This window comes from Panthera pardus, unplaced genomic scaffold (assembly GCF_024362965.1).
Source record: "Panthera pardus isolate Hobbes unplaced genomic scaffold, ASM2436296v1 HiC_scaffold_7, whole genome shotgun sequence".
Classification (NCBI taxonomy): Eukaryota; Metazoa; Chordata; class Mammalia; order Carnivora; family Felidae; genus Panthera; species Panthera pardus.
Genome location: NW_026527002.1, coordinates 82,573,012 through 82,599,253, shown reverse-complemented (window position 1 = coordinate 82,599,253; position 26,242 = coordinate 82,573,012). Strand labels below are relative to the sequence as shown.

Here is a 26,242-nt window from a genome sequence, read left to right as displayed (position 1 = left end):
CAACCTTTGAGGAATTACTTTTCCTCTCAACTCTTAGTGCGGTTTGTTCATATAAATGTCCCAATACAACCAGGAATTCAATAGAAACCACTCTAGAGTTTACATTCCAGTCTAGAGCCTCCCCTGCACAAGTGTAGGGTGAGGAGTCCTTAGGTGCATCCACGTGAGACATGTGACACTGGCCTGCCCGGCAAGACTTTGTGAAATCAAGCTGCCTCAGCATCTAAAATGCCTGGAGCCCATGAAGAGCATCTGTGTGTGTCCTGTGAGCTGGTGGCCCTTTGGCAGAGGGGGTGGAGGAGGGCCACCGGTGGGATAGTGCAAGGTTTTGGGCATTCTGTTCTACTTTAAAAGGTATTTTCCAACATGGGCTTCAGTAGATGTAACAGTGAACGTTTTTAGGAATACCCCGAACTCTATTTCAGAGTAGATATTAAAATACATAGGATTTTTTTTTTTTTTTTTGAAGCAGTAAGCCCATAATTTTGACTCGAAACTACTTTTTACTCAATCAGGCTAAGCTTTGATTCATGACATTGGATTGGAACCACCAAGCTTCCTGGAAGCTTCACAAAGGTGTGGGGGGTGCAGAGCCCAGGTGAGTTTACACAGTGTGCGTGGCGTGCACTCAGAACCTAGGAAATTTTTGTCGCACGAATGAATGCTGCGTTTGGGGAGCTTTGAGGTTGGGATGTTAGACACTGTCAGAAGAGGAAATGCACGAGCATCAAGAGTTTCCAAGAGGGACACCTGGCTGGCTCAGTCAGTGGAGCATGCAGCTCTTGATGTCGGGGTCGTGATTCAAGCCCCATGCATGTTGAGTGTAGAGATTATTTTTGAAAACTCTTTTCACAGAGATCTAAATAAGATCAAGAAAATGGAAAAGGGAAATTTTTCCAAGTACAAGTGTCCATTCTCTGTACAAGACCTTGTGCAGGCTGGAGACAAAGGTGGACCTCAAGGCCTGTGAGTGGTAAGGACTGACTACAGATGAGGGTAGACAGTTGCTCTGTAGCCTAGGGGAGTCCTTTGGGCACACAGGATCCACCCACCCCAGCCTGGCTGGGTTGAGGGCGGTATGGCAGAGCCACCTGCCACCTGGTTTTGCATGTCCCCAGAGACTGACAATGGTTTTTAATGCTTGAAAACAAGATGATTTTGTGACCTATGAAATTAAAAGTTCAGTGCCAGTAAGAAAGTAATTGTGCCCGTTCATTTACGTAGCGTCTGGCTGCTTGCAAGCAACATTGGCAGAGCCGACAACCCTTGTGACCTGCAAAGCTGAAATATTCCCTTGCAGCCGTCCCCTGCTGCAGCAGCTCTGCGGAGCAGCAGTGGGAAACGGAGGGAAGGCCACCTTGCAGGTGCTGTGGGAGGGACAGCGTGGTTAGGGCTGCCTTGTCCAGCCCACCATGGATGGAGAACAATGCTCTGACCCCACTGTTACTGACTGAAAGACAAAAAGCACAGACTGTCTCTTCTGGTAAACGGCTGGTGAGTGGGCAGAACATTACACCCCCACGTGTCTGGAGCCCAGCAGGAGCAGATCGCATGTGACCAGGTGCTCTGCCTGCAAGGGGCTGAGGGCCCTCCCAGAGTCTGCTGACTCTCACAGCGGACACACCAATGCACCAAACTGCCAAGCAATCCCGGTCGGTCCGCTGCACAAGGATGGTGTAGGGAGTGGTCTCTGCAACCCACAGGCGGAGCAAGGGTGTGCAGATCTGGGCACTTGCCCACTATCTGACTCCTGTAACTCTGAGCCTCCATCGGCCTATCTGTGAGTGGAAGTGTCCTCTACCTGCAAGAACTGCTGAGAGGCTTGAGGGGCTCCAAGTGAGAGCTCTGTCCTCCCTGCGAGGGCCTCTTGGGAAGGGGCTGTGTGTGTTTCTCATAGATGCCGACAGTAGGGTGGCCTGGGAAGTGCTTCTCTCTGCTCAGGTGTATTATTGAGGATCATGGGGGCCCAGCCAAGTGGCCCTTCGGTGGCACTACAGCGTGGAGCTTCCTGCTGGGGGATAAAAGCCTGGCTCAGATCCTAGGGCTCCATTCCTGGTTGCACCTACCAAATTCCAAGAATCCTGCACAGCAGAAGCCCCTGAATCTCCATGGCTTTCAGCCCTAAACGTGTGTCCTCCTGGGGCCAATAGCCACTCAAGGCACGTGAGCCAGCAGGGAGAGCCTCTTGAAGCCCCCCCCGGCTGAATCTCCTTACCCCTCCCAGTCACTTGCCCAGTCAGTAGACCAGGGACACTGCCACAGGGAAGCCCCATCCAGGTGGGGAGGGAAGGTGGACAGCACCCCCACCAGCTGTTTGACATCAGGCAACTCTCTAACCTCTAAGCGTTACCACCTGTGAAGCGGGGGAACGTCACACTTGTGAGTTAAAGTTGTACCTGGACTGCTCAGCACCTGTTGGTTACACCTGTAATTTCTCTGTGCATCACCAGGGACTGGCCCGTGAAGGTTGAGGAGGCTGTGCTTTGGCAATAATATCAAGGGCTTTAAAATGTTCTGCCTCATCTGTTCCCACTTCTAAACAGTTTCAATATAAAATGGTTTTACCACTAATGTCACTGTGATTTTTTTTTAAAATTTTCTGAATGTTTATTTTTGTAGGAGAGAGAGACAGAGCGTGAGGAGGGGAGGGGCAGAGAGAGAGGGAGACACAGAATCCGAAGCAGGCTCCAGGCTCCGAGCTGTCAGCACAGGGCCCTGTGCAGGGCTTGAACTCACGGACTGCAAGATCATGACATGACCGGAGCTGAAGTCGAACGCTTAACTGACTGAGCCACCCAGGCACCCCCACTGTGAGTTTTAAAAGAAAAAAAGAATACAAAAGCTGCTGTGGTCTGTGTCCTCCCACCCCCACCCCCCTGGCCAGAATCTATATATTGAAACCCTAATGCCCAATGTGATGCTATGAGGGTTTGGGGCATATGGGAGGTGATTGGGATGGGTTCAGAGCCTCATGAATGGGATTAGTGCCCTTACAGAGAGACCCAAGAGAGCTCCCTCACCCCTTTAACCTTGTGAGGACACAGGGAGAAGTCTGCAGCCCTGAAGAAGGCCCTAACCCAGCCATATCGGCATCCTGATCCCAGCCTCCCAGCCTCCAGAGCTATGGGAAATCGATGTTTCAGCCACCCAGCCTGTGGTGTGTGTTTGTCTAGGTAAAATTCAGCACATCCACCAAGGGGAATGGCAGGTTTTGCAGCCATTAGCCACGACTGTCATGCTCAGGAGGGGTTAAGTGAACAGAGCTAACACACACAGCACAAGTGTGAAGTCTGATGAACACAGTTTCCATGGCTGTCTATGGGCAAAGGGACTTTTAAATTTTTTTTTTTTTTTTTTTGAGTTTCTCCAAATGTCTCATGAGTACATATTGCCTGAACATGTCTGATGGTCATGAAAGAAACACCTAGCATAGAAAGCCTCCACTGGTTGGGCAGACCTGGCACTTGGCACATGCTTCTAGGGTGGGCCAGGTAGCAGTTTGGATGGCCCAGTCCAGCTCGCATCCTTGGGGAAGCAGGGCCGAAAGATGGCAGCGGATGCTGAATGAGACACACAGGGTGCATCCCTGCTTAGCCAGGTCTGGGCCTTGCCTGGGGGGCTCGGCCTCTGAAACCCTAACTCTGAGTGTGTAGCACCACCCCACCTTGTTGTCAGCTTCCCGTGCAGCCGCCTCCTCTCTCTGCCCTTGGTGCACACCTAACTTGCCATGACCCTGTCTCAGGGAAAAGACTCAACGGAGATGGCGGGAGTGTTCTGTAAATGGCAGTGAGCAAGCACTGCCAATCTTGATGGAGCCTGACACAGAGCAGGGGGGCAGGAAGGGGGTGCTGGGTAAGGGCAGGGGTTCCAACACAGATGCATCAGGGTGACTGATGGGCACCCCAAGATCATTAGCTGTTTTCAGAGGAAGTTTTTCCATGAGACTTGTGTGACCTGGTCGCCCAGGAGAAAGCAGAGCGTGAAGGCAGGGACACTGCAGGGGGAACAAGGCCCTACAGCAAATGTCTACGCAAAGAGCAGGACCCCAAGTTCCCCTACCTGGCAGGGAGGGGTTATGCTGGAAGGTGCAAGGTGGCCATGGGCCCTGAACATTCCCACAGAGTCACCCAGGAAAGATCCCGCTCCCCTCTACCCTGCACGCTTTCACTGCTAACGACTGAATCGTGTCCCCCGGCCAAAGTTCGTGTGGAAGCCTTGACCCCCAGTATGACTGTCGATGGAGATGGTGCCTTTAGGGAGGGGGTTAAGGGTAAATGGAGTCATAAGGGTGGGGCCCTGATGCATCAGGACTGGTGTCCTCAGTAAGAGAGCTCTCTTCTCTCATACACGCACGCTTCCTGAGGAAAGGCTGTCTGCAGACTAGGGACAGAAGCCTCTCACACTGTGATCTCTGACTTCCAGCCTCTGGAACTGTGAGGAAATACAGTTATGCTGTTCAAGCCATTTAATCTATGATATTTTGCTATGGCAACCTGAGCTGCCCAAGACACCCACCTAGAGGATCCCAGGAGAGGCCCCCGTTTCCCTCTCCAGATGCCAACTCAGCCCTGGCAACAGCCTCTCCACCAGGCTCCCCGACCCTGCCCTTGTGCTCTGCTCTCAACACAGCATCCAGTGAGATTATTTATTTAATTTTATGTATGTATGTATGTGTGTGTGTGTGTGTGTATGTATGATTTAAAGTGTTCCCCTGTGATTTTTTTTTTAATTTTTTTTTAACGTTTATTTATTTTTGAGACAGAGAGAGACAGCATGAACGGAGGAGGGTCAGAGAGAGGGAGACCCAGAATCCGAAACAGGCTCCAGGCCCTGAGCTGTCAGCACAGAGCCCGACGCGGGGCTCGACCTCACGGACCGCGAGATCATGACCTGAGCCGAAGTCGGCCGCTTAACCAACTGAGCCACCCAGGCGCCCCCGTGAGATTCTTTTACAACTGTCAAGGGTGGCTCAGCCGGTTAAGCGTCAATTTCTGATTTCCACTCAGGTCATGACCTCACACGGAGCCTGCTTGAGATTCTGTCTCCTTGTGTCCTCCCCTGCGTGCGTGTGTGCTCTCTCTCAAAAAAACTGGGAAAGAAAAGTTATTAAAACAATTGTCAGAGCCCACCCACTCTGCTCAGAACTGAGGCCCTGGGGGCCTCCACAGCCCCTCACCCAGCCGCAGCTCCACGGTCATGCACTGCCAGCTGCCCCTCCCCAGAGCCCCCATTCCTCAGACTGCTCTGTTCCCCTACCTCCTTCGGATCTTTGCTCTTAGACCATGTCCTCAAGAAGGCCCACACCATGACCCAATTTAAGATGACAGCCCAGCTCTTCCATAACCCTGCCTCCCTTCACAGGGACCCTGCTCTATTTCTGCATCTCTCACCCTTCTCTGACAAGATACTGGTCATTTTTTACTACGCATTTTACAACGTCACCCCCTCAGCACTAGAATGTTGGCTCCACGAGGTCCAAGATTTAAGGCAGGAGAATGAATTGTCCCCCCCTAAGACATAAGGTTCATAAAAGCAAATGAGCGGAGAGCTCAAATGCTACATGGAGCCAGGCCGAGTGACCACAGTGTCCGCACCAAGGCCTTGGCCTGGACCCCAGATGATAACCGGACCACATGTGGCCACACCAGAGCAGCAGGTGCCCTCACCCAGCAACACGAGCAGCAGCCAGGGGACGGGTGGCAGTTTGGTGCCCACCCAGGGGAACGTGTTTGGTTTTGTTTTTTTATAGTTGCTTTATTTCCAGTACAAAGGGAAGAAAAAGTTGTCTTTCTTAATTAAACAGAGAATGACGTCATTACATTCAAACAGCTCCCTGAAAAATGCTTCCTAGATGCCTGTCGGGGCCAGCCACCCCCAAGGGACTGGACTGGGACTGCAAGCACGGGTCAGTCCTGCAGTTTGAGCTCACACCTCTTCTCCAGGTCCGCCATCTCCTTCAGGACTAGGGCCACGCCGTACCTCAGCTCCTGGAACTTGGCTGCGGGGACCTCGAAGCGGTATGCTGACCCATCTGAAAGCTTCAGCTGCATCAGGACGCTCGGCTGCAGGGAGCGGGCCAGGGCACTGGTGGAGATTGCCACGTCCACCCTCCACCACAAGCTGGCGACGTGGGGCAGCCAGGTCCCCCGCCGCCTGGCCACAGAGTTGAGGAGGAGCCGCTGGCTCCCAAACACCACGCTGGACAAGTCCGTGACCAGGTCCTGGGGGATGCAGAGCTCCCGGAGCTGGTCTTTGAAGGCGTCGGGCTTCAGGCTGGCTGGGGGCAGCCGGAGGGCCTGCTGGAGCAGTGTGTTGGCGCCGGCTAGGAGGGCGCCCAGCCTTTCCTCCGGCAGGTCTGCGCCAGCCCTGAGGCGCTGCACAGCCTCCCGACAGTCCTCTCCCTGCAGACTGCTGACCACCAGCTTCAGCAACTTTCTGAATGTGCCCCTGTCCAGGTCCCCCAGGAGCCGGGGCATTGCTGCCACTTCTGGGGGGAGCTGGGCCCCCAGGAAACTCACCCGGCTGCTGTGACTGTCACCAGGGTAATGCAGGTATGGAGATGCGGTCCCCACGGCAGACATCGCGGTCTCCTCCCTCGTGATCAGGCAGCCCAGAGGAAAGGTCCCAGCTGCAACTGCCAAGGGCGGAGGGGGAAGAGAAGCCCAGTAACTCCTCTGTCCTTTGAAGGGCCAGCAAATGAGGACTGACACGGTCTCTGCCTTGGAGAGGCCGACGGCATGAACCACTGATGACAGCCCATGTTACGGGAGGTTCCCTGAGAGCAGGTGGCAGAGGGGCCCACTCGAATCCCGCGAAGAGGAGAGCCAGGAGTGGGCAGGGAAGGGAGACGGAGTGGGGAGGAGAAGAGAACCAGAAAACAAGAGAGCTCACATAAGATCTCCAAATCCACAATGGAGAAAAGAATGAAGGAGAAGAAAAGTCCAGAGAACACAGGGACACACAGCCATGGCTGCTGCCACTGCCCACGGTAAGATCATTCAACTTTGAATTCTCACAACAGCTCTGCCAGAGCCAGTTCCTATCCTCACCTTGTCTATAAGGAAACCGGGGCTCAAACACAACTGCCAGGGCCTAGAACCAGGCCCGTCTATCGAAACTTCTCACTGTTTCCACAGCACAGGGGAAACCAGACAGTCGCTCAGGCAGGAGGGGCTGAGGTGCCTGGAGAAAGGTCTGTGTCATTACCTGAAGGGACGGTATAATGTCATGACACATCGCAGGTGACCGAGCCACACACCTGCTTATACAGGACGAGGGAGCACCGCCCACCTCAGCAGCTCCAAGTGCTTGAACAGAGCTCAGCCGGGCACAGATCCTGCCCCCAAGGCTCCCACCAGGCCCAGGGCGAGATGCGGCACCGCGGAGCGCTGGGGAAGCCCCGGGGGCACGGAAAGCCCTCTACGGGGTTCATCGCGCCCATTCTCCTCGGAAGGCCGGGCCTCCCCTCACCCTGCCTGTCAGAGATCATCCACTGACAAACAAGGGGTCGTCCCCCTCTGCCTGGCCACTATCAGGAACTGCCTTCCACTCGCCCCGGCCGCCGCGCTGCGCAGGCCCTGCTCCCCGGAGGCCGGCGTGCTGCCCCACGCTGACCCTCTCGGCCCACCGGCCCGGGGCAGGAGCTGACGGAGACGGCCCGATTGGAGTCGTGCCCCCTGCTCGCCGGGGCGGCCCTGGCCGCCCAAGAGCCGCCCGAGAGTCAGGCGCTGTCCGGCCCCGCCCCAAACGGCACCACATCTGCCTCTAGAGCTCCCGGATGTGGCGGCCAAGGGGCCGCGTCGCGGTCCGCGGTCCCCTCCCGGGAAGATTGATCCCATTCCCCGCACCCCAAAACCCCGAGACTTCCCCGCACCTGAACGCGCAATCCGGCACACAGCGGCCTGGCGGAGAGCGGGACCCCTGCCACGCCGGAAGCAGGGCCAGGTCCTCAGAAGCGATCCAGAGACACTTCCGGGCAGCTCTAGGACCTCGGGAGGACCCGGCCCTCTGTGATCCGGGCATCTGTGCTGACGCTGAGGGCGTCGTAGCCGCTAATCTGTTAGCAAATTTTAAGTATACGATACAGTATTGTTGATTACAGACACTACACTATGTAGCAGATCTCTAGAAATTATTTGCCTTGCAAAACTGCAAGTTTGTACCCTTTGACCATCACCTCCCCCATTTCTCCCTTTCCCCAACCCCTGGCCACCGTCGTTCCAATCTCTGTTTCTAGGAGTTTGACTATTTTAGATTCCAAATGTAAGGGAAATGATACAGAATTTGTCTTTCTGTGTCTGATTTATTTCACTTAGCATAATGCCCTCTAGGTTCATCCTCGTTGTCACAAATGGCAAGATTTCCTTCTTTTTTGAAGCTGAATAAAATTCCGTCGCGCGCGCGCGTGTGTGTGTGTGTGTGTGTGTGTGTGTATACGCAAATATATATAGCACATATAGTTTGCATATATATAAATGTGATATATATGTCATATTTTCTTTATCCACTTGGTTGATAGTTTGTTTCTATATCTTGTCTATTGTGAACAATGCCCCAGTGGACATGGGAGTGCTGATATTTCTTTTTTTTTTTTTTTTAGTTTTTTTAACGTTTATTTATTTTTGAGACAGAGAGAGACAGCGCGTGAACAGGGGAGGGTCAGAGAGGGAGGGAGACACAGGATCTGAAACAGGCTCCAGGCTCTGAGCTGTCAGCACAGAGCCCGCCGTGGGGGCTCGAACTCACAGACCGTGAGATCATGACCTGAGCCGAAGTCGGACGCCCAACTGACCGAGCCACCCAGGCGCCCCGGGAGTGCTGATATTTCTTAGAGATCCTGCTTTCAATTCTTTTGGATAAATACCCAGAAGTGGGATTTTTAACTTTTTGAGGAATCTTCATACTGTTTTCCATAACGGCTGTAGCAATTTACTGTCCCACCAACAGTGCACAAGAGTTCCCTTTTCTCCACACCCTTGTCAACACTTGTTAGGTTTTTGTTTTGTTTTGTTTCGTTTTGTTTTGTTTTGTAATAGCCACCCTAACAAGTCTGAGGTTTTGATTTACATTTCCCTGGTGATTAGTGATATTGAACACTTTTTCATGTGCCTGTTAGCCATATGTATAAGTCTTCTTTGGAGAAATGTCTTTTCAGGCCTGTAGCCCATTAAAAAAAAATTTTTTTTAAGTTTATTTACTTTTGACAGAGACAGAGTGCAAGCATGAGCTGGGGAGGGGCAGAGAGAGAGGGAGACACAGAATCCAAAGCAGGTTCCAGGCTCTGAGCTGTCAGCACAGAGCCTGATGCAGGGCTTGAACCCACGAACCGTGAAATCATGACCTGGGCCGAAGTCGGACACTTAACCGACTGAGCCACCCAGGCACCCCAAGAGTCTCTTATGTTTTGTCCCCTACTTGTTTTTATATTATTTTTGCTTCCCTTCCCTGTGTTCATCTGTTTTGTATCTTAAATTCCTCGTGAGTGAAGTCATATATTTGTCTTTCTCTGATTAATTTCGCTTAGCATAATACACTCTAGTTCCATCCACGTTGTTGCAAATGGCAAGATTTCATTCTTTTTGATTGCTGAGTAATACTCCATTGTGTGTGTGTGTGTGTGTGTGTGTGTGTGTGTGTACACACCATATCTTCTTTATCCATTCATCCATTGATGGACATTTGAGCCCTTTCCATACTTTGGCTATTGTTGATAGTGTTGCTATAAACATTGGGGTGCATGTGCCCCTTCAAAACAGCACACCTGTGTCCCTTGGATAAATAGCTAGTAGTGCAATTGCTAGGTCGTAAGGTAGTTCTTTATTTTTTAAATGTTTATTTATTTATTTTTGAGAGAGCGAGAATACAAGCAGGGGAAAGGGAGAGAGAGAGGGAGACACAGAATCCGAAGCAGGCTCCAGGCTCTGAGCTGTGAGCACAGAGCCCAACATGGGGCTCAAACCCACGAACTGTTGAATCATGACCTGAGCGGAAATCGGATGCTTAATCGACTCAGCCCCCGTAGGGTAGTTCTATTTTTAATTTTTTGAGGAACCTCCAGACTGTTTTCCAGAGCGGCTGCACCAGCTTGCATTCCCACCAACAATGCAAAAGAGATCCTCTTTCTCCGCATCCTTGCCAACATCTGTTGTTGCCTGAGTTGTTAATGTTAGCCTCTCTGACAGGTATAAGGTGGTAACTCATTGTGGTTTTGATTTGTATTTCCCTGATGATGAGGGATGTTGAGCATTTTTTCATGTGTTGATGGCCTCTGGATGTCTTCTTTGGAGAAGTGTCTATTCATGTCTTTTGCCTATTGTTTTCACTGGATTATTGGTTTTTTTGGGTGTTGAGTTTGATAAGTTCTTTATAGATTTTGGATACTAACCCTTTATCTGATAGGTCGTTAGCGAATATCTTCTCCCATTCCATTGGTTGCCTTTTAGTTTTGCTGATTGTTTCCTTCTCTGTGCAGAAGGCTTTTATCTTGATGAGGTCCCAGTAGTTCATTTTTGCTTTGGTTTCCCTTGCCTCCAGAGACGTGTTGAGTAAGAAGTTATTGCGGCTGAGGTCAAAGAGGTTTTTGCCTGCTTCCTCCTCTAGGATTTTGATGGCTTCTATCTTAGGTTTAGGTCTTTCATCCATTTGGAAGTCATTTTGTGTCTGGTGTAAAGAAGTGGTCCAGGTTCATTCTTCTTCATGTCGCTGTGCAGTTTTCCCAGCACCACTTGCTGAAGAGACTGTCTTTATTCCAGTGGCTATTCTTTCCTGCTTTGTTAAAGATTAGTTGGCCATACATTTGTGGGTCCATTTCTGGGTTCTCTTTATTCTGTTCCATTGATCTGAGTGTCTGTTTTTGTGTCAGTACCATACTGTCTTGATGATGACAGCTTTGTAGTATAGCTTGAAGTCCGGGATTGTGATGCCTCCTGCTTTGGTTTTCTTTTCCAAGATTGCTTTGGCTATTTTGGGGGGTCTTTTTTGGTTCCATACAAATCTTAGGATTGTTTGTTCTAGCTCTGTGAAGAATGCTGGTGTTATAAGAATTGCCCCTTGTGATTTCCAAAGTGATAGGAGTGTCTGACACAGACCCTTAGCTCCCTTGGAATTTCCTGGGTTATAGGAGTGTCTTTTGTTCTAATGAGGTGACTCTCAGTGTGCTCCTGAGTGGGTCTGAATGGAAGCTTGGAATGTTCAGTCCTACTCCCTTATCCTCCAAAGTGGAGAGAAATGGAAAATAAGTTAGTTATTGACCACGCCCATGTGATGAAGGCACCATAAAAATCCCCCCTCCAAAAAAAAGGGGCTTCAGTGAGCTTTGGGGTTGGTGAACACGTGGAGATGCAGGGAGAGTGTCATGCCTTGAGAGGTCAAAGAGGGCCCTGTCCCCCTTCCTCACCCCCGTGCATCTCCTCCATCTAGCTGTTCCTGAGCTATATTCTTCATAATAAACCGGGAATCTGGTAAGCGAAGTGTTCTCCTGAGCTCTGTGAGCCACTCTAGCAAATGATCAGACTGAGGAGGGGTCATGGAACCTCAGACTCATAGCCAGTTTGTCGGAAGTGCTGGTGACAACCTGGTCTTGGCAGTTAGCCTCTGAAGGAGGACTGAGTCCTTAACTTGTGGAGCTGCCTCTACTTCCCCTGTCTGTCCTCTGCGTTTGCACAAGGCTGGCATGCCCATCACTACCCACACTGCCCTGCTCTGACATGTCATTCTCATGCAAGCCTCATGTGATGACTTCCCAAACATGTCTGTGCACAGGCCCCTAATTACTCCCCTGACTTTTATCTTTCGGACTGGTTGGGGAGGGGGGAGAGCAAGAATTTCATTAGCAAATATTTTCATTAGCAACTTCCTGAACTCATATGCTTTTCCTTTCCCCCAACATAGGCAACAGATATCTTGGTTGGCAACTGTGGTTTCCAGGAGAATGTTCCTAACACAACTGCAATTTCAGAGACCTCATTAATTAATGGTTCAGTGGTTGAGCTCTGAAAGTTATTAACATGTTTGCACAGAGGCCCCACCTCCCAGGGCTCATCCCTACCATCTACTGAGCATGGCAGGGACACTAAGGCAGGCCCATTCCTGGAACGCACAGAATACCAAGATGGCTGACTTCATCTCAGTAAGTTTGCTTAGATGGCACAAGTCTGGAATGATTCCACCCAAACTTCTCTCCCTGGGTTGGACTTGAATTGTGATCTGATAGCTCTCCCCATCTTCCCTGACTCATGCCAACCCTTTCCCGAATAAAACTTTTGCATGTTTAATCCCGTATTGGTGTCTGCTTCTTGGAGGATCCAGACTAACACAAATGAACCATAAGTGGGTGGTCAGGAGGACATTTGGGACTGGTTCATCCACTGTCTGGCTGGTGAGGAGAACACTGTCCTGGTTAGTAGTTGGTGCCTGGAGCAAAATGGTGACTCAATTGCTAAGCATGTCACTTGTGGTGACCTGGCCAAACGACCCAGGGGGAGGAAATGCCGTGAGAGGTGCAATGATGCAGGCATTTGGAAAATATGGGGAGAATGACAGAATGACAGAATCTTGGGATTTTGGAGTATGTATGGCTGTGCCATCTGCAGAACAGAATTATATGCCATTTAATAACCAGGTCTTGGCACATTCCTGGGCCCTGGTGGGGGAGAAAACTGCGCTGATCCTGGAACATCAAGGAGCCACCTGTCCATATGCACCTCCCATTATGAGGTGAGGTCCAGAAGACCTACAAAGGCACAAAGCTAGGGAGGCCCGGCAGCAGTCCATTATAAGGTGGAAATGGTAGGTACATCCAGAATGGTGCCCAAGTAGGGCCAAGGGGACACAAGTAAGCTGAGTAAGCAGATAGCCCAGTCTCCCATGTCTTCTACCCCACCCCCCAGCTCACAGTTATGGCCATAAGGGGGGTTCTGCATGACCAGCTAACGGAGGAAGGAAAGGTCTGAACTTGGTTTCTAGATAGATCAGATCAGTACACCGGTACATGTCAAGAATGGGCAACAGCTGCCGCATTACGGACACACACAAGGGTGACCTTGGAAGACAGTGGGAGGGAGGATATTTCAATGGGTAGAGCTTCAAGCAGTGCACCTGCTCCTCCACCTTGAGTTGAAACCGAAGTGGCTTGTGGTGAGAATATACAGATTCCTCGGCAGTGCCAGTATCCTGGCTGTCTGGTCGGGGGCCTAGAAAGAAAAGGGAGATTGGGAACAAGGAGGTCTGTGGTGGAGACACGTGTATGGACATGGGAGGGGGCATGGAGTGTGCAGATTTTTGTATTATAGGTGAACACCCATCAGAAAGCATCCACTGCAGAAGAGGCACCAAACAACCAAGAAGTCAAAAGAACATGGAATGTTAGCCAGCCTTCATAATCAGCCACCTTGGAGTCAATATAGTGGGTACCTGAAAGAAGTAACTGTGGTAAAAGAAATGGACTCCACGTGGGCCCCCAGCATGACCCTCCCCCTGTGACAGGGCCTGTCTATATAACAGCTGCCCCCTTCTGACTATCCAGCATGTGAGGAAAAAAGTTGACTACATCAGGCAGGCCCCTTCTATCCTAGAAGGGCCGGCAGTTTGTTCTCACAGAGATGAATACTGATTCCAGGCATGAGTATGTATGTCTTTCCTGCAGAACCTCTGCCAGTACCACTCAGGGCTTACACTTTGCTTCATCCACAGGCATGGAATCTCACATAGCAGCATGGTATCCAAACAGGGGACCCAATTTATAGTGAAGGAAGTGTGAGACCCAGTGGTTGTATCCTGTAACATATTATCCAAAGACAGGTGGCCTCATGGAACGCTGGACTGGCCTTCTAATAGGTCAGCTGAAGCACAAGCTTGGAGAAAACACCATCCTTCCGGACAGGTGCATTAAATCATACTTCCTTGCATACTCAGTTTGCAACAAACTTGCATTGTCCTAATACGGTGTTTTGTCTTACACAGATACTTCTCCTAGGAATACCCTTGTGTGTTTAATCTCGTCTTGGCACCTGCTTCCTAGAGCATGTTGACTAACACAGGAAGCTGTTTTCTCGTCACCGTTTACCCTGTCCACTGGATGGGACTGGTCTCATTCTTCTCACTGGGACTTCCTCATTTAGGGCCTTATTTCCACCTGATGCTGACAGGACTCTTCTAACAACACTTGGGGCTACTTTTCTCTTGCGCTTCCCTGGAATGCTGAGTCCACCTACCCCTGGTTACAGTTTTTCATATTACCTAGGGCCTGCTTCTGAAAGCCTGACGATTACTCCTGTGACGTATATGGTGCTCTATTGGGAACCATCAACCAGTGTTTGGGTCATGCGTTAGGAAGTTCACGTTGTATCAATTTCCATGTTGTGTCTCCAAGAGGGTGTTCTAGACCTGCTTAACTTGAATCTCCATTACTGGTCTATAAGACAAGGTTTGTACAAACAGATTTACACTATTTTGAATGCTCTAAGTGTCAAAACAAGCTTTTCCCGACATCTTTCCAACACTTTGAGGATTTTACAGCAAGATAAAGACTGACATGAAATGGCTGAGAGCTTAAACTGAAGTCTTATCCACATTTCCAGAATTAGTGATAATCCATTAAGCACGCAGTATATGATGAGGACATTGATTTAATTTTTTTTCCAGTATTAATTGTAGCCATAAGAAAACATGTGGTCCCCAACTACAGGTCTTCCCATATCCATTGTGTCCATACAGCTCCATTCTAGAATAAATTTGACATTTAATGAAGTTTGGAACATGAGTGGTATTCACATGTAATGCATCAACAGGGCTTTGTCCATCAGGGTGAATTTTTTTATGTAGAATAAGATACACACTCTAATTGAAGGTTTTCTACATTCATTACATTTGTGTGGTCTTTATCCAGTGTGAACTCTCATGAGTAAGTAGTGAACTCTGACTGAAAGCTTTTCTACATTCACTACATTTGTGCTATTTTGTTCCAGGATAAATGAACCCTCTTGTGTAGTGTAAGCTGGGAGCTCTGGTTGAAGGTTTCCCCACACACTAAATGCATAAGGTCTCTCCCTGTCTGAATTCTTTGTTGCTGAATATGCTGTGAGCTTTGAGTGAAGGCTTTCCCACGCATACTGCATTTATTGGGCTTTTCTTCAGTGTTAAGTAACTGATGTTGAATAGGGCATGAGCCCCAACTGAAGGGATTTCTCACATTCATTACTTCACAGGGCTTCACTCCAGGGTGAAGTTTATAATGTAGAATAAAATGTGAATTTTGAATGAAGGTTTCCCCACACTCTTTACATGTGTAAGGCCTCTCTCCTGCATGAATTCTCTGACGTCTACTAAGGAGTGATCTCTGATTGAAAACATTTCCATATTCATTACATCTATGGGGTTTCTCTCCAGTATGAATTTTTTTTTAAAGGTGTATTTTGGGGGCACTGGGTGGCTCAGTTGGTTAAGTGTCCAGCTGTAGCTCAGGTCATGATTTCCCAGTCCATGAGTTCAAGCCCTGTGTCGGGTCCTGTGCTAACAGCTCAGAGCCTGGAGCCTGCTTTGGATTCTGTGTCTCCCTCTCTCTCTGCCCCTCCCCTGCTCACATCGGTCTCTCTCTCTCAAAAATAAATACACATTAAAAAAACTAACATTAAAAAATTTTTTTAGGGGCGCCTGGGTGGCTCAGTCGGTCGAGTGTCTGACTTCGGCTCAGGTCATGATCTCACGGTTCGGGAGTTTGAGCCCCGCGTCACGCTCTGTGCTGACGGCTCAGAGCCTGGAGCCTGCTTCCGATTCTGTGTCTCCCTCTCTTTCTGTCCCTCCCATGCTCATGCTCTGTCTGTCTGTCTCTCTCTCTCAAAAATAAATAAACATTAAAAAAAATTTTTTTTAATTTTATTTAAAATTTTTTAATAATAAAAAAAATAATGTCTATTTTTAAAAAAGAGAGAGAGGCAGATAGAAGGAGGCAGAAGACCCGAAGCAGGATCTGCGCTGACAGCACACAGCCCAATGTGGGGCTTGAACTCAGCAACTGTGAGATCATGGCCTGAGTTCAATCATTGAACCACCCAGTTGCCCCCAATATGAATTATTTGATACAAAATAAGTTGTGATTTCTGACTGAAGGCTTTTCCATATTCATTACAGCCACAAGGTTTTTCTACTGAATGAATTCTCTGATGCTGAAAATGACTAAAGTATTTCCTACATTCTCCACACTTAAATGGCTTCTCTCCAGGGTGAGATCTCTGGCATTATGTTGTGAGTTAAGACTGAAAGCTTTTCCATATCCATTACACCCTTAAAGTTTCCTTTCACTATGAATTAGATGATGTTGAATAAAGCATGAGCTACAAAGGTCTCAAATATATATTGCATTTATATGGCTTTTCTCCAGTATGAATGTTTTTACGTCCTGCAAGATTTGAACTTCAACTAAAATCCTTCCTACATTCAGGGCACCTGTGGGACTTTCTTCTAGTATGAATTTGTTGATGTAGAATAAAACCTGAACTGTATTTAAAGCTTTAGCCACACTCATCTCGGGCTTCTTTTTACTTCGTATCTTTGCTTGTGCTACTTCTGCCCCCTTCTGCCATCGTCCTACCTGTACTTCAAGGCCTGGTTCCAGTTCTTCCTCTTCAAGCCTTCCTGACTATAGCCATACCTCCACCGCGCTGTGGTGGAGGTACCTGTGGTACACCCAACAGGACAAATGGAGGGGAGTGAGCAAGGCCTCCAAGGAAGTGCCTCTTTGTGACAACACCTCCTGCTTCTCCCTTTCCCTATGAGGAACCTGGAATTGAGGGCAAGACCCAGAGATACCCCCTCCCTTTTTGACAAGTGGAAGACAACAGCTTACTCCTTCCACCCAGGGCTGGGCATGTGGAGCCCTGAAGCATGTGTGGGCCTGCTTGCTCTTACCCACACTTCTGGGCTTGTCAAGATGAGGCCTCTGAAGACAGGTGCACTTGGTCAGTCTGTGCCTCTGCCTGGTGGTGAAGGAGGGCTGGCCAGATGCATTTCACATTTAGGTTTCCCCGCAAAGGCTTTCCTCCTTTCTCCTAGGATTGGGCCTAAAGGGGGAAATCTAATCTGAAACTATTTTTTCTCTCATTAAACTTTGTTTGAATGGGTCTCAAAATTTTGTGACAGAGTTTTGGTCAAGTTTTTTTTCCATTAAAAAGTACTGAAAACACCAAATGGTCCACAAAACATTCTCCTTTCCTTCTGAAGATTATGGTGCATTGTTATTACGAACCAGTCTATTACTATTAAATTTAAATGGCCAATTGAGGCAGTTCTGAGACCATTCTTCCACCACTGGTTAAGAGTGGGGTTGCAGTGGGGAACCCGGGTGGCTCAGTTGGTTAAGTGTCCGATTCTTGATATCAGCTCAGGTTGTGATCTCATGGTTGTGGGATCAAGCCCTGCATCAGTCTCTGCACCGACAGCACGGAGTCTGCTTGGGATTCTCTCTCTCCTGCTCTCTGCTCCTCCCCTGCTTGCTCGTGCATGTGCACGCCCCCTCTCTCTCTCTCTTTCAAAATGAATAAAAACTTTATTTAAAAAATTTTTTTTAACGTTTATTTATTTTTGAGACAGAGAGAGACAGAGCATGAACAGGGGAGGGTCAAAGAGAGGGAGACACAGAATCCGAAACAGGCTCCAGGCTCTGAGCTGTCAGCACAGAGCCTGACGCGGGGCTTGAACTCACGAACCGTGAGATCGTGACCTGAGCCAAAGTTGGACGCTTAACCGACTGAGCCACCCAGGCGCCCCTCAAAATAAATAAAAACGTTAAAAAGGGGGGTGGGTAGCCGATATCGGGGACAATATTTATCTAGTCTATTACGCTTTCTGAGAAGACTGGGTGACGTGGCCAGCGCCAGCAGCCTTGTCCACTGCTTTGATGACACCCAAAGCAGCTGTCTGCTTCACGTCAAGAATGGCAAAACAACCTGGAGGAAGATGGTCACAGAAGTTCTCAATACACACGGGCTTGCCGGAGCCATGTCAATGGCAGCATCACCAGACCTCAAGAATTTGGGGTCCTCTTCCAGCTTTCTCCCCAGAATGGTGATCAGTCTTCTTCAGCTCAGCAGACCTGCAAGCAATGAGCTATGTGACAACCCCACACAAGCGCATAGCCAGCACTGATTTGGCCTAGATACTTCAAAATTATCGCCTGAGCCGTGACGCTGGGGGATTCCATTGATGGAGCAGTTTCGTTGTCACCATCCGCATTGCCGTGATGAACACCTTTGACAGACATATTTTTGACACAAAAGCCCACGCTGTCCCCAGAAAGAGCTTCACGCAAAGGCTCATGGTGCAACTCCACAGACTTGAGTCCGCAGACTTGACTTCATTTGTAATATTGATTTGGTGATGAGGAAGACGCTGCCCCCTGGAACTGACATTCTAATGAGGAGACTGACAATAAACGAATAAATATATGACAGCAGACCAGGTAGTGACAGAGATTGCCTTTGAAAACTGGAATGTTCTCCCAAACCAAAATGCAAATGCCGCAGAGGCAAGGACAAGGACTTTGCTTTGCTTGCTCTTACCCTCAGCATCTAGAAGAATGCACACAGGTGGCACACAAAAAGCACTTGTTGCATGAATGAATGAAAGGATGGAAGGAATGTTCCAAATGTAAACACAATGAAAAGTTCTGTTTATACAGCTGACCCTGAACAACACAGGGGTTGGGGCACCAGCTCCCCATGCAGTCGAAAATCTGAATATAACTTTTGACACCCTAAAAACTTACCTACTAATAGTCTGCTGTTAACCGTAAGCCTTACCTATAGCATAAACAGTCAACGAACACATATTTGTATGTTATATTATTATAAACTGTACTCTTACAATGAAATAAGCTAGAGAAAATAAAATGTCATTAAGAAAATCATAAGGTTACACTATTGGGACTACATCAGAATAAAAAGCTTTTGCACAGTGAAGGCAACCATCAGCAAAACAAAAAGGCAACCTACTGAATGGAAGAAGATATTTGCAAATGATATATCTGGTAAAGGGATTACTATTCGAACTATATCTTAAAAACTTATAGAGTTCCACACCAAAAAGCCCAGATGATCCCATTAAAAAAATGGGCAGAGGCCTGAACAATTTTTCATGGAAGACCGTATGACATGAAAAGATGCTTGACATCATTAATCATCAGGGAAATGCAAATCGAAATGGCAATGAGATACCACCCTACACCTGTCAGAATGGTTAAAATGTAAAACACAAGTGGGGCACCTGGGTGACTCAGTTGGTTAAGCCTCTGACTCTTGGTTTCAGCTCAGGTCATGATCTCGCTGCTGTGAGATCGAGAACCGCATCAGTTTCTGCACTGACAGCGTGGAGCCTGCTTGGGATTCTGTCTCTGTCTCTGTCTTTGTCTCTGTCTTTCTCTCTCTGCCCCTCCCCCCAGTCACTATCTCTCTCAAAAAAATGAATAAACTTAAAGCAAAAGAAAAACACAAGAAATAACAAGTGTTGGGGAGGATGCAGAAAAAAAGGAACCCTCATGTGCTGTTGGTGAGAATGTAGATTGGTGCAGCCACTGTGGAAAGCAGTATGGAAGCTCCTCAAAAAATTAAAAATAGAATTGCCATATGATCCAGTCATTTCGCTACTGAGTATTTACCTAAAGAAAATAAAAACACTAGTTTGAAAAGATATATTCACTCCATGCTTATCACAGAATTATTTACAGTGCGAAGATATGGAAGGAACTCAAGTGCCCACCAATAGATGAGTGGATAAAGAAGATGTGGTGTATTTACACAGTGGAATATCAGCCATAGCAGAGGATGAGATCTTGCCATTTGCAATAACATGGATGGACCTAGAGGGTATAATGCTAAGTGAAACATCAATTATAGAAAGACAAAGACCCTATATTTTCACTTCTATGTGGAATTTAAGAAACAGAAAAAAAAGAGCAAACAAAGGAAAATAAGACAAAAAACAGACTCAAAAACAGAGAACAAACTGGTGGTTGGCAGAGGGGAGTTGTGGCGAGGACGGGTGAAGTAGACAAAGGGCATCGAGAGTACACTTATCACCATGAGTACTGGGTAATGTATGGAATTGTCAGATCATTATGTTGTACACCCAAAAATAATATAATACTGTGTGTTAATCTTAAAAAGAAAAAAGCAAAAAAAGAGAAAATAATAAGGAGGAGAGAATAAATTTACAGTACTGTATTGATATTCTGTTTACATTGTCCACTAACAAGATGAATCGTCTGTCAGTACCTATGTCAATACTGTCTTATAGGATATAAAACACTGTAAATATTATAGGTGTTACTAACACTAGACATTAAAAAAGAAAAGATAATGTGAAAAAGAAATTCATATTTATTGACAGGTATAACAATCCATGCATTGATACGGGCAGTAATGGGATTGCTTTATGGTAGCTTAGTGTAATTAATATTATTGCTACACAGTAGCCTACCCTATGTACTAATAAATGAATTGCTATAAAATTTGTATGGCATAGAGTATTACAGTCATGTTCATAATATAGCATTAGAAACTGCTACTTAAAAAAAAGCACGCTTACCTGTGATAGGCTGATACACATTTTCTCCAATTAGGAGAGAGAGAGACATATTGTACAGTAATGTAATTCTTTGAAAGCAATGTTATAAAATAGTAAGAAAACTAACGCATGAGTTTTGTATTGAACATCACTCACGTTATGCCTTTGTTATGGCCAGTTATGCCTAGTTGATGGTGATGACACAAAATATCTCATGAAGTTCTTGCCATACGGTTACTAGATTTCCACACAAGGACACACACACAAGAGGCAAGTTTGTTAATCGGACTGCTTGATGGTTATTTACTATTCATTGAGTGGAGGCGGACCCTCAAACAGTTCTCCATCTTCCTTGACTTCACACTGAGCGGTCCGAGAAGGAGGGGAAGTGGAGGGGAGGGAGGCACACTCAGTGTAACCCTGCAGAAACACATCATCATTTCTATCTTGACTTTTTGGCTTTTTCATTTCTCTAGAAATGTTTCAGGGGTGCCTGGGTGGCTTAATTGGTTAAGCATCCGTCTTTGGCTCAGGTCACGATTGTACGATTGGGAAGTTTGAGCCCTGAGTCAGGCTCTGCGCTGACAATGTGGAGCCCGCTTGGGATTCTCTCTCTGTCCCTCCCTGTCTCTCTGCCCCTATCCCCACTTTGCGCCCCCCCATCTCAAAGTTAATAAAATTTAAATTATTAAAATGTATTGTATAGGTGCTCATCCTTCCTCCACTGTTTAAATTCGGTGCCCATATCACAGAAGGGTCAGTGCTGTAAAAGAAGTCAAAAGCAGTCTTGAGCAATCACTATCTCTCTGCCAGATCGCCTAATGTCCACTTGCTCTCTGTGCTGCTTCTTGTACATCTTCTTCCTCATCGTCTGGCACTGGGTTGGAAACACTCACCTTCATCAAGTTGTCCTCTGTTAGTCCCTTTGGTCTGGTGTCTGTTAGCTCTTGAATCTCTGCAAGACCCACATTTTGAAGCCCTTCACCCCTCACCTTTTTTGCTATATCCACAATCTCGTAATTTCCTTGATTGGCTCTGTTGTAAATCCTGTGAAGTCACGCATAGCCCCTGGACACAGTTTTCTCCACAAAAATTTGTTGTTTCAGGTTTGATGGCTTTCACAACCCTTTCTATAACAATAATGGCAGCTTCAATGGTGTAGTCCTTCCAGGTTTTCATGTTGTGAGTTCATACTGGGGTTCTCTTCCACAGCATTGACATACCTTTCCATAGAGTGCCATGAATAATGAGCCTTAAAGGTCCTCATGGCCCCCTGACCTAGACAGAGTTAGAGACACTGTTTGAGGGCGAGTAGACCACTCCAGTGCCTTCAGGACTGAACTCGTGGAGATCTGGGTGGACAGGTGCATGGTCCAATATGAAAAGAACTTTAAAAGGCAACGTACTTCCCTTACTGGCAAGGTACTCCCTGACTTCATGGACAAAACACTGATGGAGCCAATCCAGGGAATGGGTTCTCATCCAGGCCTTCTTGTACAACCAAAAGACTGGCAGCTGGTGATTATTGTTTCCCCTCAAAGCTCAGGAGTCAGCAGCTTTATAGATAAGGACAGCCCCAATCATAAATGAGACTGAATTTGCACAAAACGGTAGAGTTAGCCTCTCCCTTTCTGCCTTAAGGCCTTGCGCTCACTTCTCTTCCTTACTAATAAATGTTCTTTGTGGCATTTTTACCCCATGATAAGGTACTTTCATCTGCATGAAAAACCTGTTCAGGCAGATGTCTTTTCTCAATGATTTTTTTATTTTTAATGTGTATTCATTTTTGAGAGCAAGAGGACAGAGTGCATGAGGGGCAGAGAGGGAGACACAGAATCTGAAGCAGGCTGCAGGTTCTGAGCTGTCAGCACAGAGCCCGATGCAGGGCTCAAACTCACAGACTGTGAGATCATGACCTGAGCCAAAGTGGGACGCTCAACCAACTGAGCCACCCGGGCGCTCCGTCCTTTCTCAATGATTTTCTTAATGGCATCTAGGCACTCACCTGCTGCCTGTTGGCAGCTGAAGCTGCGTCTCTTGACATTTTTGAAGCCAAACCTCTTTCAACAATTGTCAAATCATCCTTTGCTGGCATTGAATTCTCCAGCTTTAGATCTTTCAACTTCCTTTTATATTAAGTTGTCCCAGAGCGACGTGGCTTTTTTCTCAAATCATATCGGGGTCTACGGGTATGCCTTATAGCCATTCTGCACCCACACAAAAGCTGCATTTTCAGTATGAGATAAAAAGGTATTTTACAATAATTGTGAGGTTTTCAGTCCTCCTGGCAGAGTTGCAGCAACAGCTCCATGAATTTTCTTCACTCTATTTTTAGTTTTTTTAAGTTTATTTATTTTAAGAGAAAGAGAGGGAAGGAGGGAGGGCCAGAGAGAGACAGAAGGAGAATCCCAGGTAGGCTCCCCAGAGCCCGACACAGAGCCCGACATGGGGCTTGAACCCACAAACCATGAGATCGCGACCTGAGCTGAAATCAAGAGTCCGACACTTTACCCACCAAGCCACCCAGGCACCCCTCCCTCTCTCCTTTTTCTTTCTTTTTTTTTAACGTAAACTCCATGTCCAATGTGGGGCTTGAACTCACAACCCTGAGACCAAGAGTCGCCTGCTCTACTGACTGAGCCAGCCAGGTGTCCCTTTTCCTCTTTTTATAATGGTTCTTAGGCTGGATTCATTTATCTTGAGATCGCAGGCAACTGCAGCTGCAGAACTCAATCTGCAGCACATATGAAGCAATCCAACTTTTTCTTTTAACGTCATTTTTCCTGCTTCCTGGGAGCATATCTGGCATCATTAGTGGCAGTTCGTATGGGTCCCATAGTGTTATTCAAGGTTTATACTATTGCACTAACTACAATGAAAAATACATGAGAACCATGAGAGATGACTTGTATTGTGATACACAATTTACTGCAGAGGCAAAATGCTGATATGGGGTAATTAACGTCACAAGGCATTTTCAGTGGACCCTTGAAACACTGGAGCTCACAATAGCAACAGGAGGTGGCTGATATTTATCACAGTAGTACATTATGTGCTGTGAAAAAAACAAAATTTAACCAAGTAAATTTGAAGATCTAATTGTCTTTATTAAGCGATTCATGAATCAACCATGTGTCAAGTAGAGCAGAGCTCCAAAAGGCCACAGAAATGGAACGGTTTTTAAAAGCAGAACAGGGAAGTCATAACCAGAAAAAAAAAAAAAAAAAAAGGATTATTTTAGGTGAGGTCACCTTCATTTGGGGACAAAAAGTCCTTAGAAGGTGGATTATCTCATCTTCCTTTGGGAGATGGAGAGGCCCATGTGTCAGATTACCTTCCTGGTGCTGACCAGAAAATTTCTAAGACTACATTTCTGGGGCAGGGCGAAAAAGCAATTAGGTTAGGTATTAAGCCCTGGTTTGGTGACTTGGTCTATGTGATCTCATTTTGGGTCTGTAGCTTTTTTTTTTAAGTTAATTAATTTAGGGGCGCCTGGGTGGCTCAGTTGGTTGAGCGTCCGACTTCAGCTCAGGTCGTGATCTCACGGTCTGTGAGTTTGAGCCCCGCGTCGGGCTCTGTGCTGACAGCTCAGAGCCTGGATCCTGCTTCGGATTCTGTGTCTCCCTCTCTCTCTGCCCCTCTCCCGCTCATGCTCTGTCTCTCTCTCTCTCTGTCAAAAATAAACATTAAAAAATTGTTTTAAAATTAATTTATTTTGAGAGAGAGAGAGAGAGAGAACGCGAGTGCACAAGAGGGGGACGGGCAGAGAGAAGGAGAGACAGGATTCCAGGCAGGCTCCACACCATCAGTGCAGAGCCCGAACTCACGAACCTGGGAGATCATGACCTGACCGAGATCAAGAGTCGGACACTTAACCAACTGTGCCACACAGGAGACCCTGTAGCTTTCTTTTGAAAAAGACTGCAGCTAATTTTATGCAGTTATGATTTAATACTGCATCTTTAGATTGCTTATATTTCTCTTGACTACGAATGGCGCTATATGTGGTCTGTAAGTATTTGTGTGCATAAGTTTTGATAAATTTTAACTTTTTATAATCTCGTGTATATTTTACAGTAGTAGATGATTCAGTAGACTCGTATCTGCATATTTTATACATTCCTGACACACCTAACCTTAAAATTATTTTTTCATATTTCTAGGCTATGAAGTTTGCAAGTTTTTAAAATTTGTATTATTATTTTTTAATGTTTATTTATTTTTGAGAGAGAGAGAGAGTGCAAGCGGGGGAGAGGCAGAGAGAGAGGGAGACACAGAATCTGAAGCAGGCACCAGGCTCTGAGCTGTCAGCACAGAGCCCACATGGGGGAGGGGGGAGGGGAGGAAGCCCACAAACCATGAGCTCATGACCTGAACTGAAGTCGGACACTTAACCAAGCCACCCAAGGGCCACTGCAAGTTTTTCTAAATTATCACAAATCTCCAAAACATTTTCTAATATATTTATTGAAGAGAATCCACATATAAGTGGATCCACACAGTTCAGAGCTATGTTGTTTAGGGACCAACTGGATACATTGTGAAACGGAATCAAGTAAACTTCGTTTAAGACGGAGTTGGGAGGCCAGCAGAGGGAGCCCACCACTCCTTGCAGCCGAATACAACTCCGTGCACCGGCCTCACTTGCAGGTAGGTACTGCCCACTTTCCTCTACGAAAGAGGTTTGCTCTCCTTTGCTCTGAAGACTTGCCTACAGTTTTGCTTTAGCTTGTCTATCCTGAATTGCAATTCTCTGCTCGTACCGAATAAGCCCATTTTTGCTGGCAAAATAACTGGCAGTTTTATTTCTAAAGTGACCAATATTGTTAATTATTTGTACTCTCTTAACAGAATGTAATTTCCTTTTTACCTTGGCAATGTTTCTCACTTCAATTATTTCACTGTTTCAGTGATATTAAATTTCCACCTGGGTTTTATTTTGGATCACTTCTCCAATATATATTTTCCCATATTTATTTTTTTTCCATTATATAAACACTTTCACCTATGTTTGGCAGGAGGTGGGAAAGGAGAATGGAAACACACTAGTAGGTCTACATCTTTTTCCAAGGAAACCTTCATTCATCCTCTCACTTCCTAGTTTACATGTACCTGGAATGGTGAAGGGCAAAGAATTATGGAGCAGTCATTGGCAGCATCCTAGAAGCCCTGAATATAGGTGTTTGCATCTTTCTAGAATACGTGGACATGTCTTACCTGCTGTCCTTAGCCAAAATACTGACATCCTGTGTGGGGCACCTGCCTGGCTCAGTTGGTTGAGCGTCGGACTTCGGCTCAGGTCATGATCTCATGATCCATGAGTTCGAGCCCCGCATCTGGCTCTGTGCTGACAGCTCGGCCTGCTTCAGATTCTGTGTCTCCCTCTCTCTCTGACCCAACCCCATTCATGCTCTGTCTCAAACATAAACATTAAAAAAAAAAAACCCAACTGACATCCTGCGGTATTACATGCATATGACACACGAAGTCATTGGAGCCCTGAACTTGTACATCCAGTGCTCCCGTCAACAAAAGGAACTCAGACTCAACATGTGGGATGTTCCTGATAGGATTACCAGATGACAACAGAAAAAAGTACACTGGAGTCAGCAACAAGTGAGCTAAATAGGGATGTGTTCCATGGAATTGGAGGATGAGAGGAGAAAGAGGTAAGAGTTGCAGGCAGCCT

General features: G+C 47.1%; 1 protein-coding gene across 1 annotated transcript; it reads right to left on the bottom strand.

The window, feature by feature from the left end:
• Positions 1–5,849: 5,849 nt before the first annotated feature.
• Positions 5,850–7,993, bottom strand: COMMD5 (COMM domain containing 5). The gene is made up of 2 exons (XM_019435223.2): positions 7,874–7,993; positions 5,850–6,634 (listed from the first exon to the last, which is right to left on the bottom strand). The coding sequence occupies exon 2, from the start codon at positions 6,579–6,581 to the stop codon at positions 5,907–5,909; it is 675 nt and encodes a 224-aa protein (XP_019290768.1). The 5' UTR covers positions 6,582–6,634; positions 7,874–7,993; the 3' UTR covers positions 5,850–5,906.
• Positions 7,994–26,242: the final 18,249 nt, after the last annotated feature.

Coding starts and splice junctions, on each gene's coding strand:
- COMMD5 (XM_019435223.2), bottom strand. CDS start 6,581: ATGTCTGCCGTGGGGACCGCATCTCCATACCTGCATTACCCTGGTGAC.